General features: G+C 48.8%; 1 protein-coding gene across 1 annotated transcript in view; it reads left to right on the forward strand.

Annotated features, from left to right (window-relative positions):
* The window catches only part of LOC115096241, a 120051-nt gene extending 99206 nt beyond the window's left edge, over nucleotides 1-20845 (forward strand). Inside the window, exons 10-14 of the mRNA XM_029610749.1 lie at nucleotides 2212-2248; nucleotides 4237-4414; nucleotides 11095-11196; nucleotides 19501-19567; nucleotides 20201-20845. Coding sequence (XP_029466609.1) covers nucleotides 2212-2248; nucleotides 4237-4414; nucleotides 11095-11196; nucleotides 19501-19567; nucleotides 20201-20219 — 403 coding nt within the window. The 3' untranslated portion in view covers nucleotides 20220-20845. The remainder of the gene's footprint in view (nucleotides 1-2211; nucleotides 2249-4236; nucleotides 4415-11094; nucleotides 11197-19500; nucleotides 19568-20200) is intronic.
* The last annotated feature ends 4109 nt before the right edge of the window (nucleotides 20846-24954 follow it).

Consider the following 24954-nt stretch of genomic DNA (forward strand, 5'->3'; position numbering starts at 1 on the left):
TTAAGATCTAAAAATTTTTCAATTTGCTAGTTAAGGATGCCTCTTTATCTAATGTGCGGCCCATATAGCATGCTGGGTGAAACCGCCTTGCAGACGTGCAAACACGAAAATGTGAACTTGGTGGCCTGGTTTTGCATGTGGCCCTGGGAATGCTGTGTTCGTATCCCAGGAAGGGAGGGAGCCCTTGTCATCACTCAGCACCCGTCCTTTGTGCTGGGTACGAGAGCATCTCATACTAGGCCCTCAGCCACTGCAAGGACCAGGCCTAGATGAGGGGGTGGGAAGGGGGGATTTTGCAATATGGAGAAAGCGCCAGGTGATGCAATGAAGGCTCGGTCAGGCCCAGCTCTGACTGAGCTGGAAAAGCTCAAGGGAGCAGGAGGAAACTGCCAGTCCAAACCAGACATATTATATACTCTGGTCCTAAGGTGTAGAGTCTCACTTTGTTTCATATAGTGGCAGTAATACGAATCAGTTTTAACGCAGCATACGCAGAAGACAGAGATTTCAATTCATTTTTAATTGGACTTACTCAGTCCCTTCACACACCAAGTAATGGCAGAGGATGTAGAATCCAAACTGGAAGGGATTTAATTTCTTTGCAGGATTATTGGTATTGCTATATTATAGTTTGTGAGGGTGCATTGAGGTGGATGGAGCCCCCTGCATGCCAGGAGTTGTTGGGGTACATTGAGTTGGATGGAGGCTCGCAAGCTCTAATTTATTGGGTTGCATTGAGTTGGATGGAGCCTCTGCATGCCCTGATTTGTTGGATGCATTGAGTTGGATGGAGTGTCTGCATGCCCTGATATGTTGGGTGCATTGAGTTGGATGGAGCGTCTGCATGCCCTGATTTGTTGGGTGCATTGAGTTGGATGGAGCCCCTGCATGCCTGGAGTTGTTGGGTGCATTGAGTTGGATGGAGCCTCTGCTTGCCCTGATTTGTTGGGTGCATTTAGTTGGATGGAGCCCCTGCATGCCTGGAGTTGTTGGGTTCATTGAGTTAGATGGATTTTCCGCATACCCTGATATGTTTGGATGCATTGAATTGGATGGAGCCTCTGCATGCCCTGATTTGTTTGGGTGCATTGAGTTGGATGGAGTCTTATGCATGCCCTGATATGTTGGATGCATGGAGTTGGATGGAGTGTCTGCATGCCCTGATATGTTGGATGCATTGAGTTGGATGGAGCCTCTGCATGCCCTGATTTGTTGGGTGCATTGAGTTGGATGGAGCCCCTGCATGCCTGGAGTTGTTGGGTGCATTGAGTTGGATGGAGTCTCTGCATGACCTATAGGGTGGGTGCATTGAGTTGGATGGAGCCCCTGCATCTCTGGATTTGTTGGGTGCATTGAGTTGGATAGAAGCCCCCTGCATGCCTGGAGTTTTGGGTGCATTGAGTTGGATGGAGCCTCTTCATGCTCTGATTTGTTGGGTGGCATTGAGTTGGATGAAGCCCCTGCATGCCTGGAGTTGTTGTGTGCATTGAGTTGGATTAGAGCCCCTGCATGCCTGGAGTTGTTGGGGTGCATTGAGTTGGATGGAGCCTCTGCATGCTCTGATTTGTTGGGTGGCATTGAGTTGGATGGAGCCCCTGCATGCCTGGAGTTGTTGGATGCATTGAGTTGGATGGAGCCCCTGAATGCCTGGAGTTGTTGGGTAGCATTGAGTTGGATGGAGCCTCTGCATGCCTCTGATTTGTTGGGTGCATTGAGTGGATAGAGCCCCTGCATGCCTGGAGTTGTGTGGGGTGCAGTTGAGTTGGATGGAGCCTCTTGCATGCTCTGATTTGTTGTGGTGCATTGAGTTGGATGGAGCCCCTGCATGCCTGGAGTTGTTGGATGCATTGAGTTGGATGGAGCCCCTGCATGCCTGGAGTTGTTGGGTACATTGAGTTGGAATGGAGCCTCTGCATGCTGCTGATTTGTTGGGTGCATGAGTTGGATGAGCCCCTGCATGCCTGCATTCCCTGCTCTGGAAGAAGCTGCCCTTGGCGGTTTTTACAGGAGGATCATTTAACAATGCTCTGAAGAACAGGAACCTGTTTTTTTACCTCACTCCAAGTTTTTAACACTGAAAGGGCATAGAATGTAGCAATCTTTTATGGTTACGTTAAAGGAGGATGATCTGCAGAGACCTAGCACTGGAGTTTTCTGCGCTTCAGCGAGAACCGGAATGTCTGGCCAGCTGCTCTGGAGTACATTCTGAAGGCTGATCCTGCAGGACTCAGAGCCCCTGTTTCGCGAGGTTTGCTTAAACAGTGTGATCAATTGCATTCAGCAGAAAGGAGTCTCTCCCGTGGGCCTGGCTCTGCCTCAGTGCATGCAGGGACTTAGGGAGCTCAGAACTACAGCTCCCTGCATGCAGAGGGGCAAAACCAGGTCTGGCTCAGCCTTGTCCTTCAGGACTTGGAGCCATCTGGGTGCCCCCTCCTCCATCACTGCCTCCTGTTCCGTGAAGAAATATTCCTTCCCCGCCTTCCGCCTGGAGCTTCATACTGTGAACTAGAGCAGGGGGAACCTGAACTCCGTCCTTCAGGATTTCCACAATGAAATGCGTTAGGTAAATTTGCATGATTTATACCTTTGAAGTAGTTTTCCTGCTTTCACCTTTGCCACATGTAAAGCTGATTCCACATTTCAGGAACCGCAGTCCTGGCTCTAACCTCCCCCCTCCCCTCCTCCATTCCATGCCCAGCCCTCCCTCCCCCTCCCCCACCCTGCTCCTGGTTCTTCTATCCCTTCCACCTCCCCATCCCGGCTCAGTTCCAGGTCCTTGCCCTTCTCCCACAGGAGGGCTGTCACCTGGCCCCCATGTCATACGGAGCAGGCCAGTCTACTCCTTCCTTTACCCCAGTGCATGCAGGGACTTGTAGTTCTGATTGTCTCTTTGATTTAATCTAAGAAGATCAGAACTACAACTCCCTGCCTGCAATGGGGTAACCAGGACTGGATTAACATGTTTCCTATGCCACAGGGGAGGGGGAATGGATACAGAAGATTTGGAGAGCGAGGGAAGGGTCAGGCGATGCATCGTGTGGAGGCTGTAGGGTGGTTGGTGGAAGTGGCTGGAGATCTGTGAGGTAGGCCCCCTCCTCAAGCTTCTTCATTCACTGCAGCCCCCCCCTGTAGGTCACCACAGATCCTTTCCATCCACAGAGCAGGCTGATCGGGGGCCTGGCCGTGCCCTTTGCCTGCACAGAGCTGCAATTCTGATTCCCCTAACAGAAGTACTTTTCCATGCATGCAACGGGGCGCAGTCGGGACTGGATCCGCCTGGATGAGGTGCCCGTCCCAGTTCTTGCACTGCTTCCACCTGCGTTCACAGAGCCAGGGCTGCCCTGCTTGACCTCCGAGACTGACTCTCGGGCCGATACAGTACCGTTTACCCTCTATTGGACGCGCGTTTTCGATGCGCTAGCGTTACCCCTTATTCAGTAAGGGGCCGAAACGCGCGTCCAACCCCCCAAACCTAATAGCGCCCGCAACATGCAAATGCATGTTGCGGGCGCTATTAAGTATTCCCGCACGATTCAGAAAACAAAATGTGCAGCCAAGCCACACATTTTACTTTCAGAAATTAGCGCCGACCCAAAAGTGGGCGCTAATTTCTTCGGGCACCGGGAAAGTGCACAGAAAAGCAGTAAAAACTGCTTTTCTGTGCACCCTCCGACTTAATATCATGGCGATATTAAGTCGGAGGTCCCGAAAGTTTCCAAAAGTAAAAAATAAATAAATAAATAAATTGGAAGTCGGCCGGCGGCTGTCGGGTCGAAAACCGGACGCTCAATTTTGCCGGCGTCCGGTTTCCGAGCCCGTGGCTGTCAGCGGGGTCGAGAACAGACGCCGGCAAAATTGAGCGTCGGCTGTCAACCCCGCTGACAGCTGCCGCTCCGGGCCAAAAGGAGGCGCTAGGGACGCGCTAGTGTCCCTAGCGCCTCCTTTTGCCTGTTTTTACCGCCGGGCCTAATTTGAATAGTGAATCGCGCGCACAGGAGAGCGGCCTGTGCGCGCGCCGGGACTTTACTGTATCGGCCCCGTCTGTTAGGCACTCCTTAGCTTCCTGCCTGCTGACATCGGCTCCGGGAAGAGCACATTCGTGTGATTTTAGCCAGGTCAGGAGGTCAAACAGGAGCCTGACCTGAGCATTTCCAAGGTGTCAGTGTCATCCTCTGTCAGTGCATGCCCTGTGCGAGAGTGTCACTCTTCCCTCTTGTCTCGTGTGTCCTCCTGTAGTGTGAAGACAGACTGATTGCGCACGCTAAGGCTAAGCCGGGCTACCTGTCTGCCGAGGAGCTGTTGGCCGCTGCGGAGGACCTGGCCCCGCTGGCCAGCATGAGCTTTTGCAAGCTGCTGTTTCGGCAGTCCGCCGCCTCCCTGGGGACTGACTCCCTCCCCGTGACACATGCAGCTCGTATCCTAGGACTGAGCTCCCACGCTGCGTCTGCTCGTAGATCTCTTTGCTTTTATGTAACTTCAGTGAATGTAGTTTGTAACTGAGAAAGGCCAGCGAGGGGTCTGAGGGTTTGGAGTGATGGGTCAGTGAGATCTTTCTGTATTGGCATTTGCATGGCGCTGCACTACAAACTGCATGCGGCTGCAGTGACTCCTTGCCCCGAAGAGCTTTTAATCTGAACGCGAGACAACGTGCCCGACCCCTTCCTCAGATAGCAGTTGTATTTTACAAGCTCTTTGGGGGCAATGTGGTTTCTCCCTTCTTTCTAGCTCTCCTTTTCCCTGGCTCTGCCTCTCTCTCTCTGTCAGGTTCGGGAAAGCTTTATTGGCAGGACAGTGTGTGCCAGACCCAGCTCACCATCAGTACCCGGGGCCCTCTCCCAAAACTCTGACATCGGCTCGCTGCTGGGGAGAAGGATAAACCTCCAAGGCCACAGCTGTGCTGTGTTTTCGATCTTGTGCAGGATATTACACAAACATTGTGCTCTTTTGATGGCGAGCTTCTGATACCCCTGAGAGCGCACAAAAGATGCCAAGTGTGGATATGAAAAACCCATGCGTCTCCTCCAAAGGATATTTCTGACCAATATCCTCAAATAGGCAGACAGGCCTACAGCCCCCCCTGCCTGCTCTAATCCCCCCATCCAAAAGGATGCACCAGCTCCCACTCCCCAGGGGGAAACGACCTATTAAATAGGAAGGGCGTACGATCCCAAAACTGCTTTCCCACCCTACTCGTCTTCTCATCAGCTGACCAAGCTACAAGCTCCATGGAGGGAACCCAACTCTGTGCACCTTTCACGCCCTTAACTGAGAGGCGGCAAAAAGAACGAGCAAGACATTATGGATAATAAAGGTCCTCCGCTGCCATCCTTGGGGCCTCCTCCTCCAGGCAAAGTGGAGAAGCTTCCTTCCTTAACATCCCTTCGGGTATAGAAATCAAGAGCGTTTGAGAAAAATGAAATCTAGATAATACATTCAGCATAAGAACATAAGAAATTGCCATGCTGGGTCAGACCAAGGGTCCATCAAGCCCAGCATCCTGTTTCCAACAGAGGCCAAAAACCAGGCCAAAAGAACCTGGCAATTACCCAAACACTAAGAAGATCCCATGCTACTGATGCAATTAATAGCAGTGGCTATTCCCTAAGTAAACTTGATTAATAGCAGTTAATGGACTTCTCCTCCAAGAACTATCCAAACCTTTTTTAAACCCAGCTACACTAACTGCACTAACCACATCCTCTGGCAACAAATTCTAGAGTTTAATTGTGCGTTGAGTGAAAAAGAATTTTCTCCGATTAGTTTTAAATGTGCTGCTTGCTAACTTCATGGAGTGCCCCCTAGTCCTTCTATTATCCGAAAGAGTAAATAACCGATTCACATTTACCCGTTCTAGACCTCTCATGATCTTAAACACCTCTATCATATCCCCCCTCAGCCGTCTCTTCTCCAAGCTGAACAGCCCTAACCTCTTCAGCCTTTCCTCATAGGGGAGCTGTTCCATCCCCTTTATCATTTTGGTTGCCCTTCTCTGTACCTTCTCCATTGCAACTATATCTTTTTTGAGATGTGGCGACCAGAATTGTACACAGTATTCAAGGTGTGGTCTCACCATGGAGCGATACAGAGGCATTATGACATTTTCCGTTCTATTAACCATTCCCTTCCTAATAATTCCCAACATTCTGTTTGCTTTTTTGACTGCTGCAGCACACTGAGCCGACGATTTCACACAGTGACACCCAGATCCTTTCCCTAGGTGGTGGCTCCTAATATGAAACGTGCCTTTTCTGCTTACTTACTCCATTTTTCAGTGCTGATTTCTACTTCACTCATATTTTTAACCTAGTTTCCCATTTAGTGCTTTCATATTTTATTTGCTCGCAGGCCATTTGCATGCCGTTAGCTTATTGTATCCTGCGTTAATGTGTTTTTTTAAATGTAGGAGGAAAAAAAAATCCCTGCTAAAAAATAGCCTTGCATGGTTTTATCACCTGGAACACAGCCCCTCACCAAACAGAGAATAAATGAGCAGACATGAGAAACTCAGCCCCAAAACTGAATTCTGTGCTTGCTCTTCCCTGCCCTCCCCTCCTGTTCCCTGCAGCTGCATGGAGGGGAGGGGCTGGAGTAAGAAGGAGAGGGCCTGAGATTGGGATCATCAGGCCAGCGCCGCCCTGAGTCCCCCTTCTGTGCTGGGCTGGGTGCAGTGCTCCCTTCTGCCTATAGGAAAAAGTGGTCCAGCCCTCAGAGCTCCCCGTGCAAGGGATCCCACCCCCGCATACAGATGATCCCCCAAATGTATGCACGTCCCCAATATACAGGCTGATACAGTACAGTGTGCTCCGGCGGAGCGCGCTGTTAATCCGTGTTTGGACGCGCGTTTTCGACGCGCTAGCTTTACCCCTTATTCAGTAAGGGGTAACAGCGCGTCCAAAACGCACGTCCAACCCCCCCGAGACTAATAGCGCCCGCAACATGCACATGCACGTTGATGGCCCTATTAGTTATTCCCGCGCGATACAGAAAGTAAAACGTGCAGCCAAGCCGCACGTTTTACTTTCAGAAATTAGCGCCTACCCAAAGGTAGGCGCTAATTTCTGCCGGCACCAGGAAGTGCACAGAAAAGCAGTAAAAACTGCTTTTCTGTGCACCCTCCAACTTAATATCATGGCGATATTAAGTCGGAGGTCCCAAAAGTTACCAAAAGTAAAAAAAAAAAAAAAAAATTGAAGTTGGCCCACGGCTCGTGGATTGAAACCGGACGCTCAATTTTGCCGGCGTCCGGTTTCCGAGCCCGTGGCTGTCAGCGGGCTCGAGAACCGACGCCAGCAAAATTGAGGGTCGGCTGTCAAACCCACTGACAGCCGCCGCTCCTGTCCAAAAAGAGGCGCTAGGGAAGCGCTGGTGTCCCTAGCGCCTCTTTTTCCGCGGGCCCTAATTTAAATAATTTAGTTAACTGAATCGCGCGCACAGGACACTGGTCTGGGCGCATCGCCCCGCTGTCCCATGAACTTTTACTGTATCGGCCCGATAGTAACCAGAATACCTGCACAGAAGCCCCATTCACAGCCCCCTCCCCCCCCAGCACACACTCACACTCACACTCACACGTTGCCAACTCAGCCCAGATCAACAGAGCAAGCTGATGCAGGTTTGGTTTTGCCACATTGGAGTCATGGATTCGTAATTCAGAGTATTTAAGAGAAATCAACGGGACAATCAGAATTAGAACTCCATGCGCCCAAATGCACACAATGGGGCAACCCCTCCCCCATGCCCCGATGGTCAGCAGTGCTCCCCTTAGTTTGCATGACCCTCCCCGCCCGGTGGGAGAATTAGACGTCGGCAACTTTCCTCCTAGATTCCCTGGCCCAGTTCTCCCCTCCTGGAGAAAGGAGAAATCAGTGCAGGCCGCTGTGCTCTTGCTCGCTAGGAGACGATGGTGGGGAGACCTGCTGGCTCTCCTCCTTGATGGGGGAGGGGGGAGGTCCTCATAGCCCTGCGCTCCTGTCCTCTTATAGGGGCTGGCTGGGGTTGGAGAGCAGACAGCCAGTATAGGTTTGTGGGCCTGCTCGCTCTCTCTCTCTCTCTCCTGCCCGCGCTCCTCTCTTCCTGCCGCTCCTGGCCTGGATCAGCCTGCCCTGCTCTTGCGCTCCTCTCTGGCTCCTCCTCCTCCTGGATTGGCCTTGGGGCCTCCTGGCTTCCTTTCTCGCCTGCCTGGCAGCGGCGCGTGGCGAGATCAAGCTGCCTGCAGTTCCTGCGGGGCCCAGCCCACCCTCAATGCCGGATGGCTCCTCAGGCCGCACTCCTGGGGGGCGTGGCTGCAGCAGGATCCAACTTCTGCAGGCAGAGTCGGCCCACGCTCCTTTTCCAGGCCCCGCCTCCCGCCAAAAGGCAGCAGGGGCCACCACAGAGCCTGGAAGAGGAGCGTGGCCTGACTGCGTCCCCTCCCTGCCACCCCTTCAGTAGCCGATTCTGATGTGCACCCACTGCCTCCACCACTGCCAGCAGGCTTGGAGAGGGCCCAGATTTAAAATAAGCTGTGCTCGGCCAGGGGAGAGGGGAATGGGTTTCCCCCGGCCATTCCGGCTGGCGCTTGACAGACAATCGTCACGTACGTCGGCTAGTTTCCCGTTCTGCCGGCCACTGGCCTCCCTTTAAGAAAACCAGCCGGGAGCAGTAAGTGAGGTGATCATATTTATAGACGACACAAAATATTCAAAGAGGCCAAAACACAGGCAGACTGTGAGGAATTGCAGAAGGATCTTGCAAGACTAGGAAACTGGGCATCTAAGTAGCAGATGAACATAATGCACATAGGGAAAATAATCCTAACTACAGATACACAATGCTATTTGCAATTTCCCTTAAATAAGTCTTGAATATATTTTAGTATTATGTCCTATCTTCACCGCTATACATTTCCTATGCACAGATAGCTTAACTCGGTCCTTACCCCTAGACAGAAGAGGCCGCTTCTTCAACTCCAAATTTCACTAACATGTGAAACAATTAACTGAGTTTTACTCTGCATAAACTGAAGATTGCAGTGACCAGTGTAGTCTGGGCCACAGAAATAAGGACAGGTAAAATGAGAATAATTATGCAGGGCTGGCCAGCAGGTTAGCTGCTGATTCATATAGTCCTGACCAGTACTGACCAGAGATGAGAGAGAGCCAGGGGGTAGGAAAACTCCAGGGCACCCTTGCTTCAGTCAGAGTTAACCCTTTAGAGCCAGTGGACAGAATATAATAGAAGTTGTGAACGTGCAAGCTGAGCGCCAGTGGGCACAACAGCAAACACATACTATGCAACATAAAAGCAAAAATACTATGCAACAGAAAAGTATGCACATAGCATCAGAGACAGAAACAGAAAAGCTGCAGTTGAAGAAGAAGACTGTGAAAGCAGGACAGCGGTGAATAAACAGGAAAGCACTTGTGGAAACAGGACAGTCTGATCAGTTTCCAAGGTTTTTTCTGACCTATTGTTAGATCTTTTCTTGAAACAAATTTTTATCACTAAATATTTTACTTATGAAATGTTCTCTTATTTTTTGAAGATTGAGGCGTACTTTTTTTTGTGTTTAATGTTTGTTATTGTAACCTTTTCTTCGGGTGACCCCCCGGAATACTAAGGCACGCAAAAGTCCCCGGGGGCCACTTTTATACCCAGACCTCTACTTCTCTGTTCCTCTCCCTCGCACCGTACGACTCTCCAGCGGCCTCGGGGTCCGTTCCGGTGGAGAGGAGGATACACGTCTGGGGAACACTCTGCTCGTGGGGTGGGAGACCCACTTTCAGTCTCGGCACATACCCTCTCTCTCTCTCTCTGCTGGCGTTCTCTCTCCATGGGCTCAAAGGGCTTATACCGAGTACTGGAAGAACAGGCAGGACAGCTCGAAGGGTGATCCACTAAGACGTAGTGTAACAAAAGTAACCGCCAAGCCCATTGAAAAAATAAAGATCAGGAATCTTCACGCAAACTCCGCAATACTTGTTATGAACTTGAAGTTCTCTGAGCAGGTATCCCTACCACAGCTCGAGCCCTGGAGAGCCACGAATAGCTCCGGCTTTCAGGACATCCTCGCTGACTTATGCATGGCACAGATTTGCATGTGAGGGAGGCAGTGCATGCAGATCTCCCCTCATGCATATTCATTGTGCATGTCCTGAAAACACGGCCTGTTTGTGCCTCTCCAGGACCGGTGCCTGCTCCTGGGGGAAGGGACTTAGGGCTCGTGGCGAAAAGGCCAAGTCTGAGTCCGTCTAACGGTCCTCAAAACTCTGCGCCTTGAATGGCAAAGGCCCCGCTCGTCCAAAAGCAGAGGAAAGCTGCTCCTTCTCTCAAATAGATGCAGAAGCCACCCCCCCCTCTTCAGCTGGGCAATGGGGCAGGCACAGCCCCCAGACTCCCTCTCCCTCAGGCAGGGAGGGTTCCCTCCTGAATCTGGGATCAGGTCCAAAAAAATCCAGAAAAACCTCCTCTTCACCCAAATCAGTCTGTCCAGAAGCTCCTTCCCTTTCTTCTCCAGGCTGGAGGGGCCTAGCCAGGGACCTCCACCGAAAGCCTTTCACTGTACAACTCCAAGAAGCCACGCACTGCCCATGCTGAGGCCCCCTGTACATAGGACAGAGCTGACCAGGCCCAGGCTATGCAAGGATGATCTGAAAGTTGGTTAAAAAGGGACAAGCTCACTGGTAAGGGATCAGACTATCCCTCACATTATACAATTGTTTGAGAAATGTAAAAAATGATTTGGTTCCTTTAGATGTTGGATTAGTGCCTCTTTCAACATTTATTTGTGACAGTGAATTATTTTTTGGCTGCACTGTAAAAAAAAAAAAACCCCAAAAAAACATGCCCCGAGCAGAAAAACTGCTGTACAGACAGAAATGCCACCAGTCAGTCCTATGCAGCGCCTCCTAGTGGCCAAGCACTGAAACTCAGAAGGCCGTTCATTGCTGTTTCCACCTCTGGCCGCTAGATTGGGCTCGTTACAACCGCAGAAAAAATGCTACTGGGTTTTTAATTTTCTTTCAAATGAACTCTGTTTTCCTGCTTTGCATCCTCACCTGTTCTGTAACCTAAAATGTCACAGGAGTGTATTTTCCTTAAAACACGATGTGCAAGAGCTGGTCGCGTTTCTGCTGGAACAGCAGCTGGGGGATGTGCAGAAGGAACACCTTCACCTGAGCCTGGGAGGGGAAGAGCCTGCACAGACCCAGAGCAAAGGTAAGGGGCAGAGCTGAAAAGCCCGTGTGCAAGCCCCGGTGGCGGATCCTCCAGCCTCCCGTCCAGGCCCTGCGGAGCTTTTGTGACAATCCCAGGACCAGAGCCCAGGGCGGGATCACCCACTCTTGCCTGCATAAACCAGTGATATCTCGTGACCTGGGGAATACATAATCATTCAACTCTGTGGTTTAAAACTGCCCTGAATCCCCAGATAACCCCCAGGGAAACAAAAAGAGCCCAGGGTGAATGGAATAGCAGAAGCCTGTACATGGGGCAGGCAAAGTGCGCAGACGGTATATCGAGGGACTGAGTTTGCAATCCTAAGGTTCACAAATCATTAACAAAACTTGGGAACACGCGGGGCAACGAGGCACCAGGAGCGTCCTCATCCGCAGTTCATGAAAGTGTCCCAAGATTCATCTCCTTTTCACCTACGCAGCGCAGATCCAGATGTCGCTTCTAGTGCACGCTGAGAGTCCCCTGTCAGGGCAGAGGTAGGCTCTGAAGAGGAATTTTCACCTGAGCTGTCTTCAGACCCCTCTCCTCCACGGAGAGTAGGGCTTCATCTGAAGACCGCTCTTTCTCTGATGGCCGTGGCCATTCCAATTGCATGGCAGGTTGAGGAAGAGTCAAGGAGCTCCTGTTCAGCCTCCTGAAGTACCTGTGTGCCCCAGAAGCGTTGGCGGCAGTGGTTTGCTCTTGGCAACCATTTGGCTTCCATGACAAGCGAAGCTCTAAGCCTCACACTGCTACAGTCCAAAGCAAGGGTGGCTTTTTGACTGAATCCAAAGATTATGCTCGGCGTGCAGTCCTTATTCCAGAAGGCCTCCCTGTCATTGGGAGGTTGAAATTTTACGCAAAACATTCATGTTCCTCTACTTTTTGAAAGGCTACGTGTCCAAAAATGTTCTTTTGTGCAGTTTTTATGTGCAAGTTCAAATTTGTGTGCTACAAGCTAGTACAATGAAAATAAGATTGGAATTTCTTGTGCGCACTATGTTTTTCACGTGAGTGGGGTTCATGGCCTGTGAGGTACACACAGCTTAGAGGGAACAGTGTCATTGAACCATTGTAACATCTGACAAGTCCTTCAGATCATTTCAGAGGGCTACAGATTATCCCTCCAAATCACTCATCCAAGAAAGTACTGACTCTTGACAAACAAACCCCAGGACCTGCTCAAGTTAGAAATCTCGTCCCTCTTGAAGGCCAAACTGTTTGAGCTTGTCCCACCACAGGAGAGAGGGTAGGAATTTTGCTCCAGGTACTTCTGGTTCTCAAGAAAACTGGGGGATACCATTTCATCCTCAAGTTTAGGACCTTGAAAAGTATCCTGTGACAGAAAAGTTTGATGGTTACCCTGGAAACCTTAACAACCGTACCAAAAAGAAATTGGCTGTCTGGATTTGAAGGAAGTGTACGGAGATATTTCCAAGTCACATGAGGTATCTCAGATTTTGTTTTTAGGGAAGCACCACCTTCAGTTTGGCAAACCACTTTTGTTTTAGTATCAACTCCATCCATATTCACAAAATGTTTTGCTGTCATCGCATTTTTATGCAAATTGGGGATTTATGTGTTTCCCTATATGGATTTACGTGTTTATACGTATAATTGGCTGATCTAAGGCACTCTCAGGCACAGGTAGATGAATCCTTGTAAAAAAACGCCCAGTACTGGAGTTATTAGAGTTCATTGTCAACTATCCCAAGTCCAAACTGAGCCTGACCTCATCAATTGGAGTTCATAGGGGTTTTGCTAGACAGGACTCAAGCCATGGCTTTCTCTCCACTATCAGAATCTCACACTTAGGGGCAGATTTTCAAAGGGATATGCACGTACCCCCCAAAAACCTGTCCCAAGCTCCCCTTACACGCGCCGAGCCTATGTTGCATAGGCTGCCGGCGTGCGCAAAGCCCCGGGACGCGAGTAAGTCCCGGGGCTTTTCGGGGGGGGGGGGCATGTCACGGTCGGGGTGTCATTGGGGTCGTTCTGGGGGCAGGGCTGCGGGCATGGTTCCGGCCTGGGGGTATGACCGCGGCCTCCAGACCAGCCCCCAGACTGGAACATGGTGCGCCGGCAGCCAGCCCGAAGCGCGCAAGTTACGCCTGCCTCAGGCAGGCATAACGTTTGGAATAAAGGTAGGGGTGGAATTAGGGCTGGGGGGTGGGTTAGGTAGGGGAAGGGATGGAAAGGTGGGGGGAGGAGGAAGGAAAGTTCCCTCCGAGGCCGCTCAGATTTCAGAGCGGCCTCGGAGAGAACGGAGGCAGGCTGCTCGGCGCACACAGGCTGCCAATGTTGCGTAGCCTTGCGCGCGCCAACCCCGGATTTTAAAAGCTACGCGCGGCTACGGTCGAGTGAACCGGTCGCGTGAACAAAAGTACGCGCGGGAGTACTTTTTTTAGTGTGTGCAGTAGAGGAAGTAAGGCAAGGTCAGCAAACATGTTACAATGGCTCAGAATGCACACACATTATGATAAGAACATAAGAAATTGCCATGCTGGGTCAGACCAAGGGTCCATCAAGCCCAGCATCCTGTTTCCAACAGAGGCCAAACCAGCCCACAAGAACCTGGCAATTACCCCAAACACTAAGAAGAACCCATGCTACTGATGCAATTAATAGCAGTGGCTATTCCCTAAGTAACCTTGATTAATAGCAGTTAATGAACTTCTCCTCCAAGAACTTATCCAAACCTTTTTTGAACCCAGCTACACTAACTGCACTAACCACATCCTCTGGCAACAAATTCCAGAGATTTATTGTGCATTGAATGAAAAAGAATTTTCTCCGATTAGTCTTAAATGTGCTACTTGCTAACTTCATGGAATGCCCCCTAGTCCTTCTATTATCCAAAAGTGTAAATAACTGATTCACATCTACTCGTTCAAGTACTTTCATGATCTTAAAGACCTTTATCATATCCCCCCTCAATAAATACATTATCAAGTAATCAGAAGTGTGATGTGCACAATCTCACAACACATTTAACGACACTTTCATGAATGTTAAAAACCACTTTCATACATATCAACATTTATTATAATGTTGTAAGCATATTGCTTTGCGATATATATCCCATACAATAACCATCACTTAAGAACCCACTCAACAGAATAGTCATAAGACTCCCTCCCACATTTAAAAAGACAAACATTTGTATAAACCCATGTCTCCAAAATCACCCCAACCCTATCAAATTCAATCACTTCTAATGAGATCAAAAACTTCTCAGTCCAGACCACAAATGAATCCCGGATCCAAAGAATGTCTAGTGGTTTCCAAACCAAGAGTCAGCCCAAACGTCTTTGAGGTGAAATATTCAAAAGCCCATACTCCAGTGGGCCATGGAAAGAATATGGATGTGGTCTGAAGCAAATGTTAATGATATTAAATCCAAACTTCAAATCAAAAAAATGTTGAGGAGAGTCAAGCGAAATCAATTATGGAAACACAAAACTTCCAACTGGGAAAACACTGAGGAGAACCTGCGTTTCCTGCCTGACATATTTCACCCTCCATGGGCTTCTTCAGGGGCTCCATTTTGCTGCTTCACATCCAATTTGGTAAAACCATAAAGTGATGACCGTTTAAACATTTGCAATCTCTTCTGTTTCATTCAAACCACATGATCATCTTTATATGAGGCTGTCATGGCTGGGAATGGGGTTGGCTTGGGAAACAGGCAGACTTTGGCTTTTTCACACACACAAAGCTTTATTAACAGAATAAAAACAGTACAAAGGCTGCGTACCTCAGCAGTCCTTAAATGCAGCTTCAAAAGTTGACTGTCTGTATGCTGGCTTCCTGCTTGCTCCCTGGGGCCTCTCTAACCCTTCTTGGTCCTGACTCCTTATACTGTGGTGCGGGACTAGTTTTTAAGGAGGATCGGGCCAGATAGCTGTGGCCAGTACCTTAAGGTGTTCTGAGGGAGTTTCCCAGACACTCCCTTACATACCCTCCCCTCAGCTCAGCCTTACCAGAGTGAGCACCTGCCTGTACTAGAGTCACCTTTCTAGACAGGCATTGATGTTTTCCTTTACTGCTCTATGTCATGTCTTGTAGCTGAAGGGTTGTAGGGCTAGGAACCACGTCATCACCCTCGCATTGGACTCCTTGTTCCTATTCATCCATAGGAGCAGTTGATGATCTGTCATGAGCGTGAGCTGCCATCCTAGCTGGTAGTATTGAAAGACCTCTAAGGCCCACTTAACTATCAAGGCCTCCTTCTCCACTGTTGAATAACTCTTCTCCCACGGCATCAGCTTCTGGCTATTCTACGCCATGGGTGTTCTTGGCCATCCTTCTCTTGGACTAAGATTACCCCCAAGCCTACCTCTGAGGCATCGGTTTGCATAAGAACATAAGAAATTGCCATGCTGGGTCAGACCAAGTGTCCATCAAGCCCAGCATCCTGTTTACAACAGAGGCCAAACCAGGCCACAAGAACCTGGCAATTACCCAAACACTAAGAATATCCCATGCTACTGATGCAATTAATAGCAGTGGCTATTCCCTAAGTAAACTTGATTAATAGCTGTTAATGGACTTCTCCTCCAAGAACTTATCCAAACCTTTTTTGAACCCAGCTACACTACACCGTGAAAGGTTCAATGAAGTCCAGACTTATCAGGACTAGGTTCAGAGATAATGCCCCTTTCAGAACCTGGAAGCCTCTGCTTTGGCGGACTATTGGACCGTCTCTGGGGTTTTCTTCAGCAACAGTTCTGTGAGAGCTTCCGCCTTCTCTGAATAATTGGGTATGAATCTTCTATAATACCCTGAGAGGCCTAGAAAAGCTCTCACTTTCACTTTTGTTTGTGGGACTAGCACCCAGGTGATTGCTTCGACCTTCCAGGTCTACGGGTAGACCTTCCTCTTCCCAAGAGTATAGCCAAGATACTGGACTTCTTGCTCTTCCAGCAAACACCTCTTGGGGTTGGCTGTCAGTCCTGCTTTCCTCAGACTTGTTAGTACAGCCTGGAGTTGACTTAGATGTGTCCTCCACTCTGGTCTGTACACCATGATATCATCCAAGTAGGCAGCTGCATAACCTTGATGCAGCTGCCTACTTGGATGATGGGTGGTCAACCAAGCGCTGAAACATTGCAGTCCAAAAGGGAGGCCGGTGGACTGGAAGAGTCCATCTTGGGTAAAGAATACAATCTTCTTTTTTGCTGCTGGTGTGAAAGGCACCTGCAAGTATCCTTTCATGAAGTCAAAGCTGAAAATGAACTGGGCCAAACCCAGACATTCAATCATCTTGTGCACTCGGGCATCGGGTGTTTATCAAACTTTGAGACCTTGTTGACATTTTTAAAGTCAATACAAAAGCTGATGTTACTATCTGGCTTTGACACCAGTATGATGGGAGAGGATCAATAACTGTTAAGAGTCCTCTATAAATTCAAGCCTAAGCATTTCCTTTACTTTGGCCTTGATGACCCAGCGCCTGGCCTTGGGATTCTGATACGGCCGCTTCCCCTTGACAACTCCCAGAAATGATGTCATGCTGCACAGGATTGGTTCGACCCAGTAAGTTGGAGAAGACCATCCTTGTTTCGCTTCATTAGCTGCTTTAATTCAGCTTCCTGGGCGGTGGAGAGTTCCTCTCCAAAAGGAACCTGGATTTGAGCCCCGTCAGGGAGAAACTCTGGCCAAAGTCTTCCTCCTGTACCAGTCCGCTGACTGCGGCAACCATTTCTTTAGAAGATTTACGTGGTAGATATGAGTTTTCTTTTGTTTATGTGACTGGGCTATTTTGTAGTCAACTGGGCCTCTCTAAGACTTTGTTTGGGCCTTGCCAGCGGGATAATAACTTGTTTTCCGAAGATGGGAAGAGGACCAGGACACGGTGTCCGAGCTGGAACATACACTGAACCATGGAGCAATTGTACATCTGGGTTTGGGTAGCCTGAGCCTTCTGCAGGCATAGGCGGGCAGCTTCCCCAGTCTTTTTCAGTTGTTCCTGCACCTGGATAACATAGTTGACTAGGTTCTACTTGGGGTTCAGCTTCTCTTCCCAAATCTTGCGAGCTGTGTCCAAGATTCCTCTCAGTCTCCTCCCTTAAAGTAGCTAAAAAAGGGGAAAATCTCATCAGGAACTGGGATACTTCATGGACTGTGAACAGCACATAGGATAGCAGCAAGTCCCAATTCTTGCTGTCTTCGTCCACAAATGTTTTCAAACTTTGTTTGAGCATTTTATTAATGCACTCAACAAGGCCATCAATCTGCAGATGATACACCGAGATACTCAAGTGTTTTTACCTCAAACAAGGTGCAGAGTTGTTTCATTACCTTGAAAACAAACGGGGTCCCCTCATCAGTCAAGATTTCCTTGGGCAGTCCAAGATGGGAAAGAACATCCATTAGAGCGGTTGCCACCATCTGGGTCTTTATATTCAGAGGCGGTACTGCCTCTGGATATCTCGTAGCATAGTCAGGGATAGAGTACACCTCAGTGCAACTGGCACTTTTCATCAGTATGTGGACGGGAGACGGATTTCTGTGTAACTCTTAGTTACAATAGTCCCATGGCGCTTGCTTCATTTGAAGTTTCCCATCATGGAACCTCAGTGTGCCTGTAACACAGCTGATGGAAATCCCTTTCAGCCTCTGAAGTCCTGTGAACTCAGGCATCTGACCTGGAAGATTGCATTTTGGTGGTGGTGGTTTTTTTCAGCATGCAGTGTGGGAGGGCTTCAAGTCCTAGAAACTAGGGGTGTGCATGGTTTTTTTGTTTCCATTTTATCAAATTCATTGGCAGGTGGGTTTTTGTTTTGTTTTATTTGATTTGGGATCCTGCCCCTCAACCCATGGAATCTGCTACATATTTTAAAACACCAAATCATCTGATTTAAAAAAAGAGCTGCCCCCACACCCCCAGGCTTTCTCCTACCCATCTGGACCCCACTGAAACGCCATAAGAGCCCCCCACTAATATACCCACACTCTCCGGTAATGCCCTAAGACCCCCCACTAATATACCCACACTCTCCGGTAATGCCCTAAGACCCCCCCACTATTATACCCACACTCTCCGGCCACCGCCATTTTGAAATAAGGAACAAGTGGGGAAGAAGTAACGAGTTCTCTCTCTCTGCGGACCATAGACACTACGGGTGAGCTGGGAGGGGGGGTCTAGGGGGAAGGGCTTTTTAAAAATCTGCTGGTTTGGAATTTTTAAAGCGGGAGCACTTATCGTCAGCTAGGGAGGCAAAACACAAATGTAATTTCATTTGGTTTTTTTTTTTCTTTTGTTTCATTCTTAAAATGAAATGAAACAGGGAACATTGTTGGCATTTCCTGTTTCATTGGAGAGAAATGCAGCTTCCTAGCAGTAACGTAGCCACCTCGTGCTAAGTTTCATCACGGCAGGTGGTGCTAAGCCTGAGGTCGGGATGGACTTCCACGTCAGTCGGTCAGTCGTCCTTCCATTCTCTTACCAAGGCCACATGCCAGCACCTTCTGCCCGGGCAGACGAAAGCCCCGTGGCAGTGCACCCAGCTCGGATTTCCTGCACCCTGATTGCATCGCAGACTGGGTACGTTGTGGCCCGTCTGAGCTCGACTGATGTAGAGCAGCTGCATCGTGGAGCTCAGCCCACATTTTCACATCGCCTTCTGCTTTGGAGACTCACTCCTGACACGGAAGCTCCCAAGACCGTCCATTCTCCCGGGGCCATTTCAGGGCGAGCCTTATGATGATTTAGGGTTCTCTTCCTGTTAAGAAAAAGGTCAGTTTTAAGCCATTAAATGTTCCACACTGCTGGCAGAATTGGTGTTTTCCCCTTTTATGCTCAGCTAGGGAGCCCTCTACATACGTCTCGGTCTCTTCCAAGAGAGCAAAGTTTCTTACCTGTAAGAGAAATTCTCTGAAGACGCAGAAATCCTTCCAAGCTTGTTAGTTTAATTTCAGAACTCAGGCTCTCTGCCTCCCTTGCCAAGGGAGGTCCCAAGAATGAGCTAGAAAGCTGGGCAAGTTAGCGCCATCAGGATGAAATCACCTGTACGAGTTTCCGTCGAGCACCTTTCTTCTCTGCCAGCGTGCTCTGGCTGGCACTGAGATACTGGAGCGATGGGCCTTCATGCAGAAGTCAGCCCTGACTTCCTATACAGGAACAGAAGGCAAAGTGCATTGACTCCCAAGTGCTGGAAAGCAGCACCTAAGAAAGAGTATCTGGGTGTCTAGTGCTGAACCTCCGACCAATCAAAGGATCTGAGTCTTCAGAGAAGGGTTAGTGAAACATTTCTAGTGGGCAAGTCATGCTGTGCGTTATTCACTGTCCAATTTGTACCACAGGCACTGGAACAGAAGCAGAACTCAAGACCCTGTCGAAAGCCAGGCTTCAGGCCAAGTACTTAAGACGGTAAGTTCACTGCGTGCCCGGTGCATGGCTATTCCCATGCCTCTCAGACCTAGATTCTGTGCACTAAAACATTAAAAGAAAACAGAGCCACGCCAGGAGCCCTCTCTCTCTCTCTCTCCTGTCACCACCTCTCTGTGTATCCAAGCCCCATGCACAAGATCGCAGGGTGAACCGAGACAGATTAAAGGTGCCTTGGGTCCTAGAGGGGACCCCAGCCATGCGCCCCCCCCCCCCCCCACATACTTCTATTGCCCCTACTGATAACATGACCTTGTCCGGGGATCCCAGGCCACTGCTCCATCCCCCTCCCCCAGAACATCAGTGAGAGCAAAGGCTCGGCCTGGGCTTCCATGAGGCATCTGTCGCTTGGTCTTTGTACAGCGACCACAGGATTGCGCTGCCGGCCTGGAGACCCAACCTTTTACCTGCGTCCCCCTGAGCGAATCAGAATGTTAAAGGCAAATTATGCTCCCCAATAGGCTGAAAAGAAGAGAAATGGCCTCTTTTCTTAAAATGATAATAACTTCCGCCAACCGAAGCCTCTGAGTGCAGTAACCACAGCTTAAGCAATTACCTGCTCGGACACTCGCACGTTTTATTAACCTGCTCTGAATGGGCTGGGGGTGGGGTTAGGGATTCCTTTTCATTTTAGGGTACCGTGAAGGAGAACACTGCCTCCGCCCCAGCGTGAAAGCAGAAGAGACCTGAAGACGAGCCTGCGCTGCTGCTCAAGCCTAAAGGGAAGAGCCGAGAAGAGTGGAGGCCACGTCAAGCTTCCCGTCCTCGCCTACCAACGCATTCTCTCCGCAGCTTGACGTCTGTCCCCTTCTCCTCCACCGCTAACGCCCGACTCCAGCCTTTCCACCCTGCCTGCTCCTCCACTGGCCCTACTCAAATCCAGCCTAAAAACTCACTTTTAAATCTTGACCACTTCTCTACCATAAATGCACTTGTTTGTCATGTATGCTCGTCTTGGCTAGATTGTGAGCTGCGTGGAGCAGACACTGACTTTTATATGTATTAGGAATGTGCAAGCCAAAGAATTGCGTTTTGCTTCATTTTTTCGTTTTGCGAGTTTTTTGTTTTTCCATTTGTTTAATGTTTATTTCAGTTTTATTTGTTTCCCAAACCATAATAAACATAAAATAGAAATTTAAAAACCTCCAAGCAAATACAAAAAAACCCAAAATGCACCTTTCCGAGGCTCTCCAACCCCTTTCCTTCCCCCCCTAAGAAAGCTGCAGGGCCCAGGCCTATCCAACTGGGCTGATCCGAGCTGAAAGGAGGCCTTCCCAGGCCCTTCCACCCTCTCCCCCCCCCCCCCCCCCCCCCCCCCCATGCCCAGCAAAGAAAGCTGCAGGGCCTGGGCTGACCTGAGCTGAGGCGAGATTAATCAGGGCTGCCAGAGCTGGGGACCTTCCCGGTCCCCACTTAGCCCTTCTGTGGGGGTCCCCAAGATGGAAAGGGCAGGAGCGATACCCTCTCCCTCCTTTATAAAACGGCACTGAGAGACCCCAAAGCCAGCACCAAAATGATGTTGCTTTGACGCTGGTCTCTGGGCCATTAATGTATTAAAAAAAAATGTCCTTTCAGTTCAAATGTGCCATTCATTTAAATCAAATGCACATCTCTCTAATAGGAATCTGTACAGCGCTTCATAGGTCTAGAACTGCTTTGAAAACGTATAAGCAGGAGGAGCAGTCGCTGTTCTGAACGCTCCTGGTTGTGTGCACAAGTTGCAGGCTGCAGCAGCCTCTACAGTCAGAAGTCAGAACCACAGCTGAGGAGGCTGCCAGAGCTCCTGGTGGCTGCTGCGGATGGTCGTTCCGAGATGTCATTCAGAGAGGAGTTGGGTTCCCAGGACTGCACTGACCTGGCTTTGAAGATCTGGACGCTCAAATTACATAACCACAAACCAGTTGTATTGCCAGAATGCAAGTGATACATCCCACTTGATTTTAGCAGGAATAGAGCACCAGGTTGGTGATTGTATCAGGTTGAAGGCATGTGAAGGAGGGGATACTGTTTGAACTTGGAAGTTTAGGAACCGCATGCTGACTAAAGGAAAGACTTTTTCTTTTGTTGATTTGGAACCAGCTGGCTGGCTTTCTGTTTCTCGTATTGTTTTGGACCAGTAGATGGGATGGGGGAAGGTGACATCTTGTGATAGGTCCATCAATATCACTTTAAATATTTACTGCAATGATCCTAGAATAGTATTACATCATGTGAATGAAAACTAATTTTTCCATCATTCTGTTAAAAGTATCCTTATGAAACAACAGCTCATGTACCATGCCACACTGCATTCTGTAATGCAGCCTGAGATACCCAAGTCATGCACCACCTCACACGTCACGTTCTGTAATACAGCCCCAGATAACCAGGTCACGACTTACGTCACACACCGTGCTCTGTAATGCCGCCATAGATACCCAGGTTATGTACCACAACATCTGCCATGTTCCGTAATGCAGCCACAAATACTCAGGACATGCATCATGTCACACGCTGTGTTCTGTAATACACCACAGATACCCATGTCATGTACCACAACACATACCACGTTCCATAATACAGCCATAGCTACTCAGGTCATGTATCATGTCACACGGCACATTCTGTATTGCAGCCATAGATACTCAGGTCATATATCATGTCACATGCCACGTACCGTAATGCAGCCATAGATACTCAGGTCATGTATCATGTCACATGGCACGTTCTGTATTGCAGCCATAGATACTCAGGCCATGTATCATGTCACATGCCACATGCCACGTTCTATAATGCAGCCATAGATACTCAGGTTATGTATCATGTCACACGGCCCGTTCTGTAATGCAGCTAGAGATACCAGGTCATGTATCATGTCACACAGCATGTTCTGTAATGCACCACAAATACCCAGGTTATGTACCACAACACCTGCCACGTTCCGTAATGCAGCCATAGATACTCAGGTCATGTATCATGGACACGGGCCGTTCTGTAATGCAGCTAGAGATACCAGGTCATGGGTCACATGAGATCATGCCCTGTGGCACATTCTGTAATGCAGCCACAGGTGAGGAAGCCACTGCTGATGACAGCTCAACTCATAATTGGGATTCTATTAAAAAGCAACCTGCTAATGAATCACTTTGATTATGGCACTGGACTGAAAAGTAAAATGTCACTGAAAGGTCACCTCAGCTAATGCTGATCATGTGAAAGCCTTTTTTCATGCAGACTCGCAATGCATTTAGGCAAGATACAGTACACACAGACAGAGGGATACGAGACTTTCTACTCTACTCAATATTAATCTTTGTTACGTGTAGAATGTTTAAAATGGGCTGGCATGAGAGTTTTGCAAAACACCATCAAGTATCTTCTCTGTCACTGATTCTGTGTATCCCTGGGTATCACTGTATCTCCTGGTGCCTGAGTTCTAATACCAGCTCTGACACTGATTCTGTGTGACCCTGGGTATCACTGTATCTCCTGGTGCCTGAGTTCTAATCCCAGCTCTGACACTGATTCTGTGTGTCCCTGGGTATCACTGTCTCTCCTGGTGCCTGAGTTCTAATCCCAGCTCTGACACTGATTCTGTGTGTCCCTGGGTAGCACTGTATCTCCTGGTGCCTCAGTTGTAATCCTGGCTTTGTCCTTGACTCTCTGTGTGACCCTGGGTGAGTCACTTTCTCTCCCTGTGCCTCAGTACTAATCCCTGCACTGTCACTGTTATGGACTGTATGTGACCTCAGGGTGAGTGACTTTATCTCCCTGTGCCTCAGATGTAATCCAGGCTCAGTCACTGAGTGTGTGACCGTCGACAAGTCACTCTATCAGCCTGTGCTTCATTTCTAATCCCAGCTCTGCCACTGAGACTGACTGTGTGTGATCTCGGGGTGAGTCACTGTCTCTCCCTCTGCTAATCCTGGACCTGTCACTGACTCACTGTTTGACCTTCATACAAAACACTGCATTTTGAGTAAGAATGTTATATTCAAAGAAATGGGTGTGCAGAAGGAAGATTATAATTATTACTAAGTAAATCATTAATTGTGCTTAATTGATATTTTTCTGCTTCTAAACATAACATGTGATGCAATAACCCTCGGAAAGCTGTCACATCATTCCGCTCCTGTAATTCGATCCCTGTAATAATTAGCTCATACCTGCATGGGGGAATTTCCCGTCCCCGTGAGGCCAGACATGTCCCATTATCTGAGTATAAATAAGTAATAATGTCCCCAGATTACCACCATCCACCTCCGCCACGTTCCCAGGAAAGCCACGGGCTCAGAATTCACAGAAACTCATTTTCTGAGGTCAGGTGCTCTATTTTTGGAGCTTAGGACACTTACCTCCTTTTTTATCCGGCTTGTTGCTATTTTTTTTTTCTGTTTGCTTCCCAGATGGTTTTTGGCTGTGTCTTATGTGTGAGATATGCCGAGCTGTAGCCAGGCCAAATGAAAAAGTGTGCCCTTTCCTTTACCAGGGATGTGCATTCGCTATCAACAAATGTGAAACACAGGATAAATGACACCAAAGTAGCCTCTCGTGAAAATTCCTGAAAATTTTCAAGCAAAAAAAAAAAAAAATAAGGCTGCCCTGAGGACTTTCACCCCTTCCACCCTTTAAAGACTCATGATGGGCCAGGTGGGACCTGCCTAGGCCCCTCCGATCCTCTTCCCACCCTGAAAATTCATGCTTGGGGCCCAGCTGGGGCCTTTTTGGCCCCTCCAGTAGCTCCTAAAGTATGTGCCAGGGCCAGGACCTGCGCCAGCCCCCACTAACCCTTCTGCTGGAAGGTCTCCCAGAAAGGGTAGGAATGATGCTCAGTCACTCCTGTCCCCACCACGCCCTTTTAAAAATGGCGCTGCCTGCCTGGAGCAAAATAAAATTATATTTGATCCCTGCCAGGGGGCTTTCAAAAGGGACTTAGTGCTGAGACTAGTTTGGTCTTGGTAACTGAGAGCATATTCTGTGGAGCAGATTAGGATGAAGAGGGAATGACCTCTCTTCGGCTTTTGATTTAATGAAGCACTCCTTTTTAATTCAGAGATGGAAGTCTTTAGGATTACAAAAAGATATTGCAATGGACGACTGTTTTAGAACAGATTCTAGCAGGTGAAATCGCAGAGACTTTATTTATTTAGACATTTTATATACCGTCGTATATTAGGGTTTGCAATACAGTACAGAAGTCTGCCATTGTTAATAATGGTTTCAACCAATGTAGTCTATGCAGCTTGGCACAATCAGTTTTGATTAGTTTACTGATGTGCATTTGCATTGTTAGGTTCTCATATAGTTGTATTTCTAAGTCCCATACATGGTCTGAGGGATCTGTTTTAGAATAGATTCTATCAGGTGAAATCGCAGAGACTTTATTTATT

This window comes from Rhinatrema bivittatum, chromosome 7 (assembly GCF_901001135.1).
Source record: "Rhinatrema bivittatum chromosome 7, aRhiBiv1.1, whole genome shotgun sequence".
NCBI lineage: Eukaryota > Metazoa > Chordata > Amphibia > Gymnophiona > Rhinatrematidae > Rhinatrema > Rhinatrema bivittatum.